At 44.4% G+C, this 16206-nt stretch overlaps 1 protein-coding gene across 2 annotated transcripts in view; it reads left to right on the top strand.

Annotated features, from left to right (window-relative positions):
- SEL1L3 (SEL1L family member 3) overlaps positions 1-16206 on the top strand; it is a 108110-nt gene that overhangs the window by 43949 nt on the left and 47955 nt on the right. For both annotated transcript variants that reach the window (XM_061164498.1, XM_061164499.1), the window contains exons 7-9: positions 486-618; positions 2478-2610; positions 4325-4465. In XM_061164498.1, the coding sequence (XP_061020481.1) occupies positions 486-618; positions 2478-2610; positions 4325-4465 (407 nt within the window). The remainder of the gene's footprint in view (positions 1-485; positions 619-2477; positions 2611-4324; positions 4466-16206) is intronic.

Genomic DNA, 16206 nt, shown 5'->3' with positions numbered 1-16206 from the left:
AAGGGAATGACTACCTACTCCAGTGTTCTTGCCTGGAGAATTCCCTGGACAGAGGAGTCTGGTGGGCTACAGTCCATGGGGTTGAAAAGAGTCATATATGACTGAGTGACTAACACTTTTTCTTTCACTTTCATTGAATATTTATGGTCGGCAAGGCACTTAGCTATTAATAGATGCTGTATGTTTTGTCTTTGCATCTACTTAATCCTTTTACCAACCCAGTAAGAGAGGAATTATCATTTTTACTAATGAGAAGCCTCAGTCTCAGAGAGGTTAAGCAACTGATCCAAGGTCACACAGCTGGTAAACAGCAGAGTTGGGATCTTAGCTCTTGCCTGCCTGACCCCACCATCATCTCATCTTCTCGAATTCAGAGTAAAGGGTTTGTGGAAATTTGGGGTTTTAAATCAAGGAGGGTCAATCAAAGAGTCTTTTAAAAAATCTGTTCAAACCCAGAGCTCTCTTAATCCTTTGTACTTTTCTAGCTTCCGTGAGGATTTTCATTATAATGACACCTCTGGGTACTTCATTATTGGAGGGAGCAGGTACGTGGCCGGCATTGAAGGGTTTTTTGGACCCCTGAAGTACTATCGCCTCCACGCTCTGCACCCTGCACGGGTAAGCCCGGGGGACCAAGGTGTATTCGGGTGCTTATGGGTGATGGGCGGGTAGCTCAGGAACATGGAACTCAGTCCAGTGCAAACAAAAGATTTATCCATGCCAGACCTCGCATCGGCCCTGTCACCAAACGTAATTAATATTGAGGCTTTTCCCCCCTGCAAACGCAATAATAGATTTTTGTTAACGTTTGGTTCATTTAGTACTCATAAAATGGAAACCATTTACTTCCTCTGTTTTGATAACTAGTAGCTTAATTATAGAGTCGATTTTTATCAGGCTGTTGCCTATCCAGTGATTAAGCTAATGAAAGGAGAGAAGCTTAGTTATTTGGTAAAACTTCTTTTATATGCTATTATTTAAAGTATCAGAAGAGGAGACACTCCAGGAAATTAGACTCTTGGTTCTGCATACTGCTTTCTCCAGAAACAGGCCTTCAGCTCATACTGGGTGGGGTGAACTGCAGTTGCAGAGATCATAGAGGGCCCTGTAGTCAGAATTGAATTCTCAAGTCCAATACCCACCCACGAATAGAATGCAATTGTCCAAGTCTCCAGGCCAGCTCCAGCAGGGCTAGCAGCTAGAGGAGGGCTGTCCCACATGGGAACCTTCACCCTGGTTGCTTTTTGTGCTTTGGTAAGGAGATCGCTGGATACCTGAAAAGGGAATATTTTTTTTTTCATTCTCATGACCTTGTGGAGTTTGTTCTGGGAAAATCAGGAGTTACTAGGTAAAATCAGTTAGGAAAAATGGGGCACCTTATCGCCCATGGGCAATAGGTCATCTTAGAGCCTCTGCTGAGAAATCTCTAGAAGAGGAAAAAAGTGAAATTCATTTGTTCATTTGTGCAACCAGTACTTATTAAGCACCTACTATGTGCCAGGCTCTATGCAAGATGCTGAGGCATCTAAGATGAATTAAATTGGTGAATTTCAAACTTTTTTTTGAAGGTGATCTACAATTAAGAAAAATCCGTTTTAAAAGCATGAGCAGTACATACATATTCATACATATACAGTACCTATATATTATATATATATATATATGCATGTACATACACACACATAAATGTATAAACACAAAACTGAAAGAAGAATTTTACTAAGAACACAGACCCTTGTTATGTTCAGTGTATTCTGATATTTTGTGTTCTGCTTCATAAAAAACAAAATCACTGCTGGTTACAAACCACTGAAATAATGTCATGACCCTCCGATAATGGATCACAATCTGCATTTTGAAAACCACTGAGTTGAGATAAGACCTCTGGTCTTGAGGAGCTCCCTGTCTGGGTCTTAAACAGTTAAGTCATGAAAGTATGGGTTCTATGCTTTCATTTAGACATGAACACAGTGTTTGGGAGTACTGAGACAGGCTCATCTGCTTGGGTACTCGTGTGAAAGTGGGTGGGCTGCTAGGGAGGCAGCCCTGAAGTGATGACCTTGGATCTAATTCTTAGAAGTTGAGCAGGAGCCTTCCAAGCTTAGGAAAAGGAGAGGAGGGCTGCCAGGAGCAGGTGCATCACGGTTAGACTTGGTGACCTTTGGGAACTCTGGGGAGATGAATGTGATCTCTGGGGACAGAATGCAGCAGTGGGGAAGAAGAGAGCATGGAGATCTGGTCTAACATTTAAGAAGCTCTGCAGACGAGAAGATGCTACAAAAAAGAAGCTAGAGGGAAGCGATCAGAGCTGGCATGCCCTTCAATTCCTGGTAGCACCCTTCTTTTGAGAATCCAGAGAGGACGATCTGTGTACAAACAAGCCAACTTGGGGCTATCACTGGGAGAAGGAAATCCAGCATAGGTATCCATGGGCGTTTGATGACAGTTGTTCCTTACGTTTTCTTGCCCTCTTGTAGATTTTCAATCCCCTCCTTGAGAAGCAACTTTCTGAACAAATCAAGTTATATTATGAAAGGTGTGCAGAAGTTCAAGAAATAGTGTCTGTGTACACATCCACGGTGCAGCAGGGGGACAGGGGACAAGAAGCGTGTAAGTATTGAACTTAAGGAGAGCAAGTTTTGGCTCTGGGCATTTGTATCAACATGTTTGGGTTCTTTCTGTGAGTGTGTTAGTCACTCAGTCATGTCTGACTTTTTGCGACCCTGTGGATTGGGGCCTGCCAGGGATTCTCCAGGCAAGAATACTGGAGTGGGTTGCCATTCCCTTCTCCAGGGTATCTTCCTGACCCAGGGATCGAACACAGGTCTCCCTCATTACAGGTGGATTCTTCACCATCTGAGTCTGAGAAGGCTTCTTCCTCAGCAGGCTGAAATAGAACACATGTGACTTGATCAGTGGGGACAAGTATGACCTCACATAGATTGATGCAAATGAAAGTGTGCCTTCTACCTAGATCCCAACAGGACCAACACTCAGCAGGAACCCAAGGCTGCCTCATAGCTTCAAGCAGCTGTAATTTAGTTTAAGAATATAAATGAGAGTGTTTTGAGCCTCAAATTGTATTATTCCCATCCATAATGCGATCTTAGGCCAGTCTAAGAAAATAAAAATGAATTGGAAAATAAATTAATCATTAGAAATGTTTCCCCATCAGTGCACTTTTGTCTTGGGCCATTAATATCTGAATATTAGCTTTCAGAAATGTTGAACAATGGCTTTGTTGTTAGGGGCTGGGTTTAATTTTTTTAAATCCTTGAAATTGACTCATTCTGGAAGACATTGGTAATTTTTCAACAGAAGGAATGAATTTCAAATAGAGTGTTTTCATGCCTGCCCATATTTGCATGGACATCCTTTCATTCATATGGAGGGTGTACCTGTTATAAAACTCATCTCGTCTTCCAACGTTCCAGCTTGGACCTAGCACTTACAAATTTCTCTGGCTATAGATCTTCTTGCATAGTATGGTGGCACTAGAGTTAGTCACATATGTTCCTTCTGGAAGAGAAATTCCTGTGGGACCTTTGCCATCAGCAAAAGCAAATTGAGTATTTCAGTCCCGCCAAGATATCGCACCATCCCCACAGCTGAACTTCCCATTTCAGGCCATGGAGGGATAGATGCCTCTTGCACAATACCCCATTCTGATAGGGTTCACATAAAATGGTCCTGGGAAGTGATTAGAGATGATGATAGGTAAGTGTGGAAAGGCAGCACTTCTGCAATTTAATTTAAGAATAGGCTATACTAGTCCCCCAGCTGCCGCTTTCACCGCTGAATCATCCAGAAAATATGATGCTGTCAGAAGAGGGGGAAGATATATAGAATAGTAATATCCCAAACAGGAAAGAAACTGATTTTGATAGCTGATGTAATTTCAGGAGAGATACCCGGAGTCAGAAGGCCGGTCTTGCATGCTGATCTGTGTGGTGGCATTGGGAGGACTTTTCTAACGTCTTCTGCTACCTCGATTCCCTGGGGTCCCTGGGCTTTGCTCCTCGGCTCACACTGCCAACAAAATGGCCTAGATACTGGCCTCTTGGGGACCCGTCCGAGGCCAGCTGCTGATTCTGTAGAATTATTCAACAGCTATCAGCAACTTTGGCACATTTCCCTTGGACGAGGCTTTGAATTTGTGACCTCGAGGCAGAGGCATCATAGCCAATTTCAAATCCCTGATGTATCCAAACCAATGTCCAGGAAGCTTAAGTCTGACGCCTTATTTCTGGTTCATCTTAGAGGAAGGGATTTAGGGAGGCAAGCCCTTCCCTCTAACAGTAACTGGGGCTTCCCTTTCCTGTAGGCAGCCTCCGAAATTCCTACCTGGACCTGAAACTCAGATATGGGCAGCCCTCAACGTGCAGAGCCTTCCCCTGGGACAAGGAGCTGAGAGCCAAGCATCGAAGTTTGTTCCAGGCTTTGTTGGAGCTGAGTTCGGTGACAGGTAATTGAGTCCATGCCTTGTCTTTGGACATGGGTTAGAAAGGTCTCTGTTTTTCTGCTTTCCCTCACCTTCTTTAGTGGTTTATACCTTGAAGTTATTTTTAACACTAGTGTTCTAGCTTAATTTCAAATTTAAATTCTGCCCTTGTATGTCCACCACTCTCGATATACCTGTGCACATTTGTGACACTAAACAGAAAAACTTAAATTTAGGAATCACTTGAGCAAGTCTTTATGCAAAGCCAAGGCCAAAAGCAAAGAGCTGACAGCCAGACCTGACCCCCAAATGTGGTTGCTCTGGCATACACATTGTTGTCAGCTTTTTAAAAAATTAGTGACCAGTGTCTAAAAACATATAAAAATACAAATTTCTAGCTTTTGTCAAAATATCCAAAGATCTGGCGATGCTGGGCCTCAGTTCCTGAGTGGCAGCGAGCTCAGAGGTGAGTGGTTGGCACAGACGGGTTTTGTCCATCTGCAGCCCCTCCTGCTCTAGGTGAGCACTTCCTGTTGCCTCCATCATGGATCTCACCCCTGACTTGAAGTATTTTCAAGCAGCATTTCAGGAGTCTGTGTATATTTCCCACATGTGGCCAGCTTAGGTCCATTGCCATTATGGTTTGCATAGTAATTAAGTACACACTGTTAGACTCTGAGGGATCTGGAAACAATGTCTGTTGGGAAGAGGAGAGAAGCTGGAGGTGTTCAGCCTGGGGAAGGGAATGATAAGGAGGGTGATGAGAACTATTTTAGTGACTATGAGAGCCTGTGGTGTTCCTGGGCATCCGATCAAACCCTTGAGTCAAGGCAATGCAGAAACTGATTTCTGCTTCGCTTAAGAACTTTCTAAAAATGGGAGCGTCCAGTGGAATAGATTCTCTTTGCAGATAGTGACTCACCCTCACCCCATCTTGAAAGAATTCAAACCAGAAAAGATATTTCATCTTTGGTTCATTTGATATTTGCTGAATGACTGCTCAGTTACTTGGCTAGACTGCAGAGTTAAGTAAAATAATTCAAGGTTTCTGCCTGTGAGGGACAGACCTGAAAGCAAAGAAAAATCGTCATATATTTAAAAAAATAAAAGCTATGGGAGTAATTGACAACTGCACAAAGGGAGTGGTCAGTTCTACTTAGAAGTCTAGGGTATTCAGGGTAGGCTTCCTGGAGGACGTGACCCTGGGGTTGATTTTCTCCTAATTTTATTTATTAATGTTTATTTTCGGCTGTGCTGGGTCCTCCTTGCTGCACAAGCTTTTCTCTAGTTGTGGTGACTGGGGGCTACTCTCTAGATGTGGTGCATAGGCTTCTCCTTGGCAGTGGCTTCTCGTTGCAGAGCATGTGCTCTAGAGCACAGAGGCTTCAATAGTTGTGTTGCGTAGGCTAAGTTGCTCCGAGGCTTGTGGAATCTTCCTGGACCAGGGATCAAACCCATGTCTCCTGCATTGTCAGGTGGATTCTTTACTACTGAGCCACCAGGGAAGCCCCTGGTTCCAACTTTAACTTAGTCCTTACTAGCTGTGTGATCTTAGGCAAGCCACTTTATTTATCTGAGACTTAAGTTTCCTCATCTGCAAAATGGGGATGACAAACAGGAGTCTGTCTCCCCTAGTGTTGGTTTAAATGAATTTATACTTAGAGTATTGGCACTTAGTAAACCCCACGTAAACAGCATTTCTCAATCTTGGCCCTGCTGATGTTCAGGACTGGATAATTCTTTGTTGTGAAGGGTCTGTCCTGTGCTTTGTAGGATGATTAGCTGCATTTCTGATCTCCACCCACTAGGTATCAGCGGCACTCTGTCTCCTCCCATGCCCCCACATCCACTCAAGTGTAACAACCAAAAATGTCTCTAGACGTTGCCAAGTGTCCCCCAGGAGGCCAAGCTGCCCCCAGCTGAGAATCACTGCTGTTGTGTACATGTTAATCTGTTATTACCTGGTCTTCATGGGTCTTCTGGGAGATGGTGGAGTTGCCCCCCAAGTTGGGTGAATAGAAGAAGGAGATACATGTTGGAAGGTGTAGGCTAAACGGGCAAAGACAACATCCACCTGAAAACTAGTCTCATGAGATTTTGGATATGTTTAAATATAGTTTTGCTGATTGGGAGCAGGAATGAATCATTTTTCACAAAACATTCTTTTTAAAGCAAATACTCTCAATAAAGAATGTTTTTGTGTTATTTTTACAGCTCAGAAGTTTCATTTAAAGAATGTGGAATGATTTTATTCTCCGTGGAGGCCTAGAAAGGGAGCTCATTAAAAATCCAAATCATGAGCCCCCGAACGTTGAGACTTGATGGGCTGTGGTGCCGGGGGAACTGTCACATGGCAGCAGAGAAATGCATGCAGCTGCCCCATCCCTGGGGGGAGAGGGGGCGCAGAGCTGGGTTTGCCGCTTCGAGGCTCACTGCTGGTGCTCAGCCAGCCAGGTGAGTCCCGCCGGTGCCAAGTCTGAATACATCAGCAGCAATGAACGTACCCTGAGGGGCCTCTGCCTCCCCAGGCACGGGGCCACCTGCATCGCGCCTCTCCCTGCCACTTCCTGAGGCCCAGGAGCAGGTGGGACAGGGATGGGGGCAGACAGCGTAGGCAAGTCTCCAGAACCAACCTCAGACCCCCGTTCTGTCAGCCCCTGTACGTCTAGTTTATGTTGTCCCATCTGCGGGAACTGGGAGCTTTCTGCAGAGGTAGAGCCTACACTCCTCATTAAAATTCATCTCTGCCTGGCACACTGCCCTTACTTGGGGCAGTCATCATTAACCAGATATTCTGCCTGCCTAATCCTAGAGAGAGACTGGTGTCACACATTATGCCCAGTTTCTAACAATCCTGAGACAATGAAGGAAATTTGATTTTGTAAGTTGAGGGTAAAAAAAGATAATTAAAGATTACTTACACATCTTTACTCTGGCCCTATAGAAAGAAGAGTAGTCAGACTGGTGTGACTATGTTTCTCTTCCCACTTCCTCACATACCTTTTCTTCCAAGTTTATCCTGCAGTGGGTGTCTAGCTGGCTTTGGAGTGCTTTGGATAACTCTAGTCGATAGGAACTGTGTTTGTATTGTGTTTTCTGCTGTCAGCCTGAGCTGTTTCGTCCTGTTGACTGATAGACTTTTCTAGAATATCCTCATCAGATTACATTTCTCGTATCTGAGATAAGCTACAGGAACAGACTCAAGGATCAGATGTTGGCTGCTCAAAATTCTTGATGTAGAAACAGAGTAGGTGCAGTAGCACAGATAAAGGAAAGCAACTGTGGGAATAACTTAAGTCACTTGTATCACAACCTTCCATTCATTCATTCCCTAGACAAGTGGACCCCATGAGCCAGGATAGAACAAAGACGGGGCCATGTTTTGAGTGAGAGTGACTTAGGTTAAATGCAAAGAAAAACATCAGCTCCCATAGTTCCCACAAATAGAATTAATTGGTGGAATTATTTTTTTCCCGGCATTAAAAAATACATATGACAGCAACAGACAATGGCTTGCAATTTCTCGTTCTTTGTGACAGACTCACCACTTTCTTGGCAGCATCGCCTCACACACACCGCCAACTGCACTGCCAGGCTGTTGTACGTGCACACTTCAGATGTGAGTGTATCCCCCTGCACCAGCACCATGTGATTTTAGATGGATCATCGCTTCAAAGGAGCCATGGGCACAGTGCATGGGGTACAGAGCTGATTGTGCTTCCTCACAATCAGTTGGAGTGTCCTCTGCTTTCTGCCCGGGGAGCTCAGGCGTGGTCACCACCTCCTAGTTGTTCCCCAAAGATTGAGCTCTACTTTTCTACTACAGAAGAGAAAATCAAGTATTTACACTATCACTCTTTAAGGACTGTAATTTAAAAAATTTTTTGTGGTAAAATGCACATAATTTAAAATTCCGCATCATCACCCTTTATAAGTGTAAGGGCTTCCCTCGTAGCTAAGTTGGTAGAGAATCTGTCTGCAGTGCAGGAGATCCAGGTTTGATTCCTGGGTTGGGAAGATCCCCTGGAGAAGGAAATGGCAACCCACTCCAGTATTCTTGCCTGGAGAATCCCGTGGACAGAGGAGCCTGGCAGGCTACAGTCCGGTAGGGTCACAAGAGTCGGACACGACTTAGTGACTAAACCGCCACCACCATCAGTACTGTTAAGTACATTCACATTGTGGCACAAAAGATTCTAGAACTTTCTCATCTTGCAAAACTGAAACTCTGTACTCATTTAGAGGGATTTTCCTGGTAGCTCAGACGGTAAAGAATCTGCCTGCAATGCAGGACACCCGGGTTTGATCCCTGGGTTGGGAAGATTCCCCTGGAGAAGGGAATGGCAACCCACTCCAGTGCTCTTGCCTGGAGAGCTCCATGGACAAAGGACTGTCGGGCTACAGTCCACGGGTTCGCAAAGAGTCAGACATGACTGAGTGACTACCACCACTAGTATCCGCCTTTAAACCACAGTTCCCCACGCCGCCCCCTGGTGGCCACCATTCTACTTTCTTTGCCTATGCATTTGATTCTTTGAGAGACCACATATGAGTGGAATCATAGAGTATTTGTCCTTGTGGACTGGCTTATCTCACTTAACATAAAGTCCTCAAAGTGTGCCCATGCTGGAGCCTCTCTCAGAATATCCTTCCTGTTTAAGGCTGAATAATATTCTATTGCATGTCTAGATCACATTTTGTTTATTCATTCATCTGTGGATGGACACTTGGGTTGCCTCCCCCTCCCTAGGTGCACTATTTTGAATAGTGCTTCTTTGAAAGTAATGTACAAGTATCTCTTGAGGACTTGGCTTTCAATTCTTTAGGCTGTATACTGAGAGGTGGGCTTGCTGGATCACATGGTGATTTTACATTTAATCTCATGAGGAAACATTATCCCGTTTTCCATACGGGCTGCACCATCTTACATTCCTGTCAACAGTGTACGAGGGTTCCAATTTCTCCACATTCTCACCAACACTTGTGATTCTCTGGGGTTTTGATGGTAGCCATTTTCAGAGGTGTGAGGTATAATTTGTAATTTATTTGCTAGGGTAAGTCTAGTTTCATAGGAATGAAGAATGCAATACTCTCGTAAAGGGACAGTGTCTATGAAAGAGATTCATGGACAGATAGGTAACTTACAGACCTAAGAGACAGAGTCGCCCATGTAAAGCTCATCTCATCTGCCTTGGGACACACGTCCTTGGTCCTCTGTGTCTCCATTACTTGCTTGACTGCAAGCTTGTCCAGGGTGATGCAAGAGGTGTCAGTATCCCACTGACACTTCCAATTACTTCGCAGTGTCTGCAATAAAGCTGGACATAGGTTAGCTGCTGAGTTATCAATCCTTCTTCCATATGACCTGATAGAGTGCATTTCTGCACCACTCCCCGCAAAGAACACATCTCAGTCACCTGTGCTCCTCAGCTTGCCTGCCTTGCAAGAAGCCTTCAAGTTTCAAGTCAGCCTCTTCACATCATCGTTCCTGTCCCCTTAGGCAGTCAGTTCCATCTCCCCCACGCTCCTTTCCATTGTGTAGGTGTCCCCTTTTCAGTACCCATCTTACCAAGTTACAATATTGACTTGCCTGTCTAGTTCCACAGCAGCGCTCAGATGTCTTCAGATCTAGGCTTTCTTTGAAGACCCTCAGTATTTGTTGAGTCACTAAACATACTCCAAATTAACAAGTGATCTCATTATAAGTACTAAAAACATCTTTTGGGGGTGTGAGAGAACAGGGAGTTTGACTTCCAGGAGATGCAAGTTCAAAGCCAAGCCATTATAGCAATCCAGGCTGATGGAGTCTATGGCCTATTTGCCTTTTCTCTACATTTTTCTGTTTTCTCTCACACATCTTTAGTCTGCTTCTCCCTCAGGAGGTGATATCCTGGCTCTGAAAACACTGTCCTGTTTCCCAGGTCAGGCAGAATGATGTCTCCCAACTCTTGCCTATTAGCAAAAGTAGACCAGAATCCTCCTTGGAATATGCACACGCATCACAAAAGAATACCCGAAATGCAGCCCTTAGGGTTCTCGCCTCCATATATCTGTAACCTCGTTGCTGAGGTATTACTGGTGCCTGGATATGAAACTGCCCGAAGGTTCATGCAGACCCAACCTGGCACCCATGTCCTGAGAACCTCCAAACATGGTGCTGGGCCCTGGGGCGACCGTGATCAGAAGTGTAGACCGACCCACACACTACGGTCTGCCAAGTGCCAGGGGGTGCGGAGGTGGGAGTCTTCTTGCATGGTGACAGCTGATGTGCTAACCTGATGGAAAATGCAGCTGTCCCCACTGGTAGTTCCCGCTCTGAAGCAGCCCAGGACTCGTTCCTCACCTCCTGGAGTCAGCATGCCTTTGAGTTAGAGATGGCAGTGCTCCTGGGGCACCCAGCTGCGATGCAGACAGATGTAGCAGCCAACCTTCCCGCCTCCCGGCGTTCCTGGGCCCCTGCTCTGCATCCTCATTTCCTCGTGTGGCCCGGGAATGCTACTGTGCCACTCTGTCCTGAAGTCCAGGCTCTGGGGGACATCCGACCGAGACCCCACGTTCCAGACTTCAGGGGGACCATTCTAATTGGCCAGCCTCTGTGCTGTTTCCTGGGGAAGCTCCAGTTCTCTGGGAAAATGGCTCTTGTCAGAGCATAGAATCGCCTATTAGCTGTTTCTGACGCTAGGCTGGTAGTATTTCAGTATGCACACCTTTTCATCCTTGAAGAGGTATGCTGGCTGCTTCTTTCACTCTCCTCTGACACCTTTCTTGACGAAATAGAACCCTTTGAATTCAGAAACCCTTTGAATGGGCTCTGGAATCAGGGAAGAGAGATGGTGGGGACTGGCTGGTAAGAGGCTGCCGGAATGGCAGAGACAGGTGTGGGCTCTGAATCAGAGAACTGCTCATGGTAGGAAGGAGGGAGGAAGGACAAAAAGGCCTAGGTGCAGGGGGACTCCCCGGCAGGGAGGGCCAGGTAAGCGAGACAGGTGAGCGGCCAGCACGCCCTCCAGACAGGTGCCCTGAGGCCAGCACTGTTGACTCCCTTTCTTCTTTTCATGCCAGACTGGGCATCCTGAGCCCGTGAGAGCTGGTGACTGTGGCTACAGAGAAGCTGAGTTCTGCCTCAGGGGGTCCTCAGTGGTCCTCAGGGGGAGGCCAGGTCTGAGGCTGGGCTCCCGTCCTAGGGCTGAGGCCATCTGCGTTGTTCCTGCAGGACTCTGCCTGGCTCCTGCCCCAGGCTTCAGAGAGTGGAATGCAGGAGAGGAGGTTCCTCTTCGCAATATGCAGAGGGGTGCTGGCTGCACTAGTTTCACTCAAGCTTGTTCCTGAAAGTCAAGGTGTTAGTCGTCAGTTATGTCTGACTCTTTGCGACCCCATGGACTGTAGCCCCTCAGACTCCTCTGTCCGTGGGGATTCTCCAGGCAAGAATACTGGAGTGGGTTGCCATTCCCTTCTGCAGGGGATCTTCTCAACCCAGGGATCAAACCCGCATCTCCCACCTTGTGGACCGATTCCTTACTGTCTGAGCTACCAGGGAAGCCCCCCAACTCTTCATATTTTTGCAGTGTTTATTTAGAGACTAAAATGCAGAGCATGAAAAGGGTAGAAACACAATGGTGTTATTTAGCAATGCCAGGATACTCTGGAATTTAAGAGCTGTGTTTGCTGTTTTTCTTTAAAGGGCCCCTATCTTATTTTTTTAATTCAAGGAAGTATACATTATAGTTTTAAAAAAATACACACAGAGAAGGAGATAAAAAGAAGGAGGGAGTGGGGAGAAGAGGAGGGAGGAAGAGAAACGACATGTATAAAGCCAGAAAATCTACACAGAACAGAAAAGTACAAATAGTTTATTTCGGAGAGAGAAATAAGCCACCACTTTGAGTCTCAGGAACCCTGTGGGGCTCATCAAACGCAAATGCAAATGAGAGATGCGCTATTTAAAAAAAAAAATTAGTAAAACTTAGTGAAGATCTTTCCTTTTCTGGTTAAATCATATTTTCTTCTTTCATGTTTTTTTTTCCCCCTTTTTAAACTTCTCTGGATACATTATACCTTTCGGAAGGTTGAAACCAAAAATGACTTTCTTAATGTGTCTTTTTCCCCTCACAAGGAATAAACAAGCCTGCCTCTTTCTCCCAAATTCTCCATCAGATGTGGCTTTAGCTCCTTCAGTAGGCGGCTACCTTCTCGTTTTCTGCTTTTTGCCTCTTTTAATGATGAGCGCACAAATGGTGACCTTGTGGTATTGCTGAAAAAAAGAAAAAAAGAGCAAAATAAACAATACTGTGCTCCTGGGACGAGAGTGAGGGTTAATTAATGTTGGTGGTGCCTTTTGTTTCCTTAGCCTCTCGTGTAGGAAGGAAGAAAAATGGGAAAATGTCTCCATTTCTATTTTGTTTGTTTGTTTTTCATTACCCCATTAATCTCCATAAACAAAGCATGTTTTTTAGTTACAGACCCACTAGAAAAAAAATGCATATGCTAAACCAGATGGGTGAAATTAACAGTCTCATTAAATGTATTTTTAGATAGCCAGTTTTACAATATCACCAGTGACATCAGAGCTTTGATTTTGTGCCACATTTGAAATGCAAACTTTAAAAAAATGTGCAAAATGAGCAGTTTTCCTTTAGCAGTATTATTATTTTATTATTATATCCACAAGGGCAGAGAACTGTTTAGATTCTTTTGTAGAGAAAGTACCGATTGGTAATGTTTGGGGGGGAGTTAAGAATTTTAATAGGTAAAAGAAATAATGAAGGCTTTTCCACCTGCCTTCGTTTCAGCCTGCAAATTTGTGTGTGCGTGTGCATTTGCTGAGGATTTGAACTTTGTGAAGGTTCTCTCTCCTGATTGTTATTCTCCAGCAATCTGTGCTTCTGGGACAATCCTGCTAATGATTTCTGGGGTTCTGTGCCAGATGTCAGCAGGGCAAGTGTTTCATTTGGAGCTTCATTTAGTTTGGAGTCTCTTCTCTCCTTTGAGTCCCCAAAGCCCATGTCCGTGGGTACTCAGGCAAAACTCATCATCTTAGTTATGTGTTTGGCAAAGCAGGTAAGGCCAGAATGAATCGTTAACAAAATGGTAATATTGCTTTGCTCTGAGTGTGCACAAAGGGGCATTGGAGATGAGTATGTATTTAAAAGTAAATATAAGAACAAGTAGGAGTAGGGTTTATTTTGAAACTCCATCTGAGTGCTGCAGTATACACTGAATCACTGCAATAGGTTCTCACCCTGTCTAACGGTTGGATGGGATGGAATTCTCTAAACTCTGCAGAGAGAAAATTCAAAAGAGCCCCAGACTCCTGATGGAAAAGGGTGTTATTATTCAGATCCATCCCAACAGATGAGCAGAGGAAAATGTTCAAGGATGTTCACTAGCGTGTTGTTGGTTATAGCCAAAGCACTGGAAGCAACCCAAGAGGCTAAAAATAGAGAACTGGTTGGACAAACAGCACTGCAATAGAATGCAATACTATTAAAAGTTTAGGAAGAATAAGCTTCTGACTGCTGTGGACAGGTATTTGTGGTATGCCGTTAATTTAAAATAGAAAGTTGACAGATAAGCATAGGGAACTAGACTCAATATCTTGTACTAATCTATCATGGAAAAGAATCTGAACAAGAATATGTATGAGTCATTTTGTTCTACAGCTGATACTAACACAATGTTAAACTAATTTCAATAAAAATATTCATAAGGGAAAAAGTTGAGAGTTTGAATCTATAGGAACTTTTTGGAAAGAAAATATGTATGAATGTAGGCAGATAGATGTGTAATGAATTGTTATCTATGCTGAGGAAAAGTCTAAAAGTACATACAGCAAACTTTCAATAGTTTTCCTTTACAATTAAAGAATGACTGGGAGAGAGGGGACTTTTTATTTTATATAAACCTACATTGTTTGAGTCTCTCTCTTTTTTTAATAACAAGCAGCTAATTCTTTAGGAATTAAAAAAAATACAGAAGGATGAGCAAATTCCATTTGTTCAGTGAGGTGGTTCTTTCAGCACTCACCTCTTGGGAGGGAGAGAGTAAAAGCTGATCCAAGGCGCTGCCTCTGAACAAGCTAAAGAGGGTGAGGGTGAGGAGTTTCAGGAGCCAGGAGATAGAACTACCTTAGTGCTGAGTGGAGGTGGTGGGCGGGTACCGTTCCCACAGCTTAGCAATGAAGGCACATGCCTCGCTGACGGGAGTGGTCAGCTCCCTAGGCGCTCAAAGGCACCAGCTCATAATCAATGGCGTGGGCCTCACAGTTTCATCTGTCGGATTCCGCTGGCTTCTGTGATGCCAAGGCAGAGGCATCAACCTCTGCCAATGAACTGCCCTTCAATCTGATCTCAAATCCTCCAGCGAGAGGTTTCCCGCAGTGGAAACTTATCTCTGTTCATGCCTTTCGAGAATTTTTTGTGAAAGTCGCTCAGCCGTGTCTGACTCTTTGCAACCCCATGGACTATACAGTCCATGGAATTCTCCAGGCCAGAATACTGGAGTGGGTGGCCTTTCCCTTCTCCAGGGGATCTTCCCAACCCAGGGGTCAAATCCAGGTCTCCCGCATTGCTTTGATGGCGTGCTGGTAGAATGAGTCTCTCGTTGCCTCCTGGCAGTTATTAGTAACATTTTAATGTGGGATAGATTGAAGACGAGCAAAGAAAAATGTTGGACGTAATTCTTAGGGGAGAAAATTTTCATTTTAAATAAGTTGACTGCATCTCTTTAAATGGAAGTAGTACCTGTGCAATCCTATGTGACGTTTTGTAACATAGCATCTAATAGATACACAGAGTAGAACTGTGAACATTCACTGGCTGATTAATAAATGAGAGATGAATAATGTAGATAGACTTTAAAGGACTGTGACAGATTATAAGGCCTTATAACTTGCCCGTTTGGACTTAGTTTATCAATTTATGGGAGGATTAGGTGAAAGGAAGTGCCATAGTTTAAAGCAATTGTATAGAGAGGTCTCTATCCATGGCAGTAAGGTACTTATTAAGACACCTGGTTGCCTATTATCAGGAAGAAGCTGGCGCGCAGCGAATAGGAATCTTTTTCTGTGACCTGCCAAGCTGGATTCTAGGCTTGGCTCAGCCACTTACCAGCTTTTGTAACTTTAGACAAGTTAGTTGACTTCTCCAGACTTCAGCCTCCTCATCTGAAAAAGTAAGACCCTAATAATAGTACCTACCTCCTAAAATTGTTTGGATTACATGACATAATTTGCATAAGGCACTCAACCCAGTATTGGGCATTTCATAAGCCTTCAATAAAAGCTGACGTCCTTTTTGTTGTATTTAGAAACCCACAAGGAAGACCGGAGGCAAAAGATGATAAGAAGGGACCTCAAAATAAGGTTCTTGTGCTCAACTTTTTACAGCAGCACCTAGGATCTCTTTCTGAGATAAAACACACTTTCCTTCAGAGTCTTAGAGGGAAAAAAAATCTCTCTGGCAGTTTTGGTGGTCCTAACTTGGTGTGCATTACACTGAGTAGATGATTCTCTTGAGGCATTCTCTCAGCTATAGAAAGCACATCCTTTCCCCCCAGGATACTAGACTGTCATCTAGTGCCAAAGGAAAAGCTATTTACAGAATGATACCCTGGCATCCCCAACAGGTTTGATTTACTTCCCCGGAAGGTGGTATATTTCAAGGCACTGCAGGACCAGCAATATTAATAACTCAGGTGATTTAATTGGCTCTTCCCAGTTCTTTTTAAAGCCATGTCGATCCCATGGTAGTTAATTGTGTGTGCTGCGA

The sequence above is a fragment of the Dama dama genome, chromosome 17 (assembly GCF_033118175.1).
Source record: "Dama dama isolate Ldn47 chromosome 17, ASM3311817v1, whole genome shotgun sequence".
NCBI classification, from domain to species: domain Eukaryota; kingdom Metazoa; phylum Chordata; class Mammalia; order Artiodactyla; family Cervidae; genus Dama; species Dama dama.
Note: the sequence above shows the minus strand (reverse complement) of the source record. Positions and strands in the feature narration are given on the sequence as shown.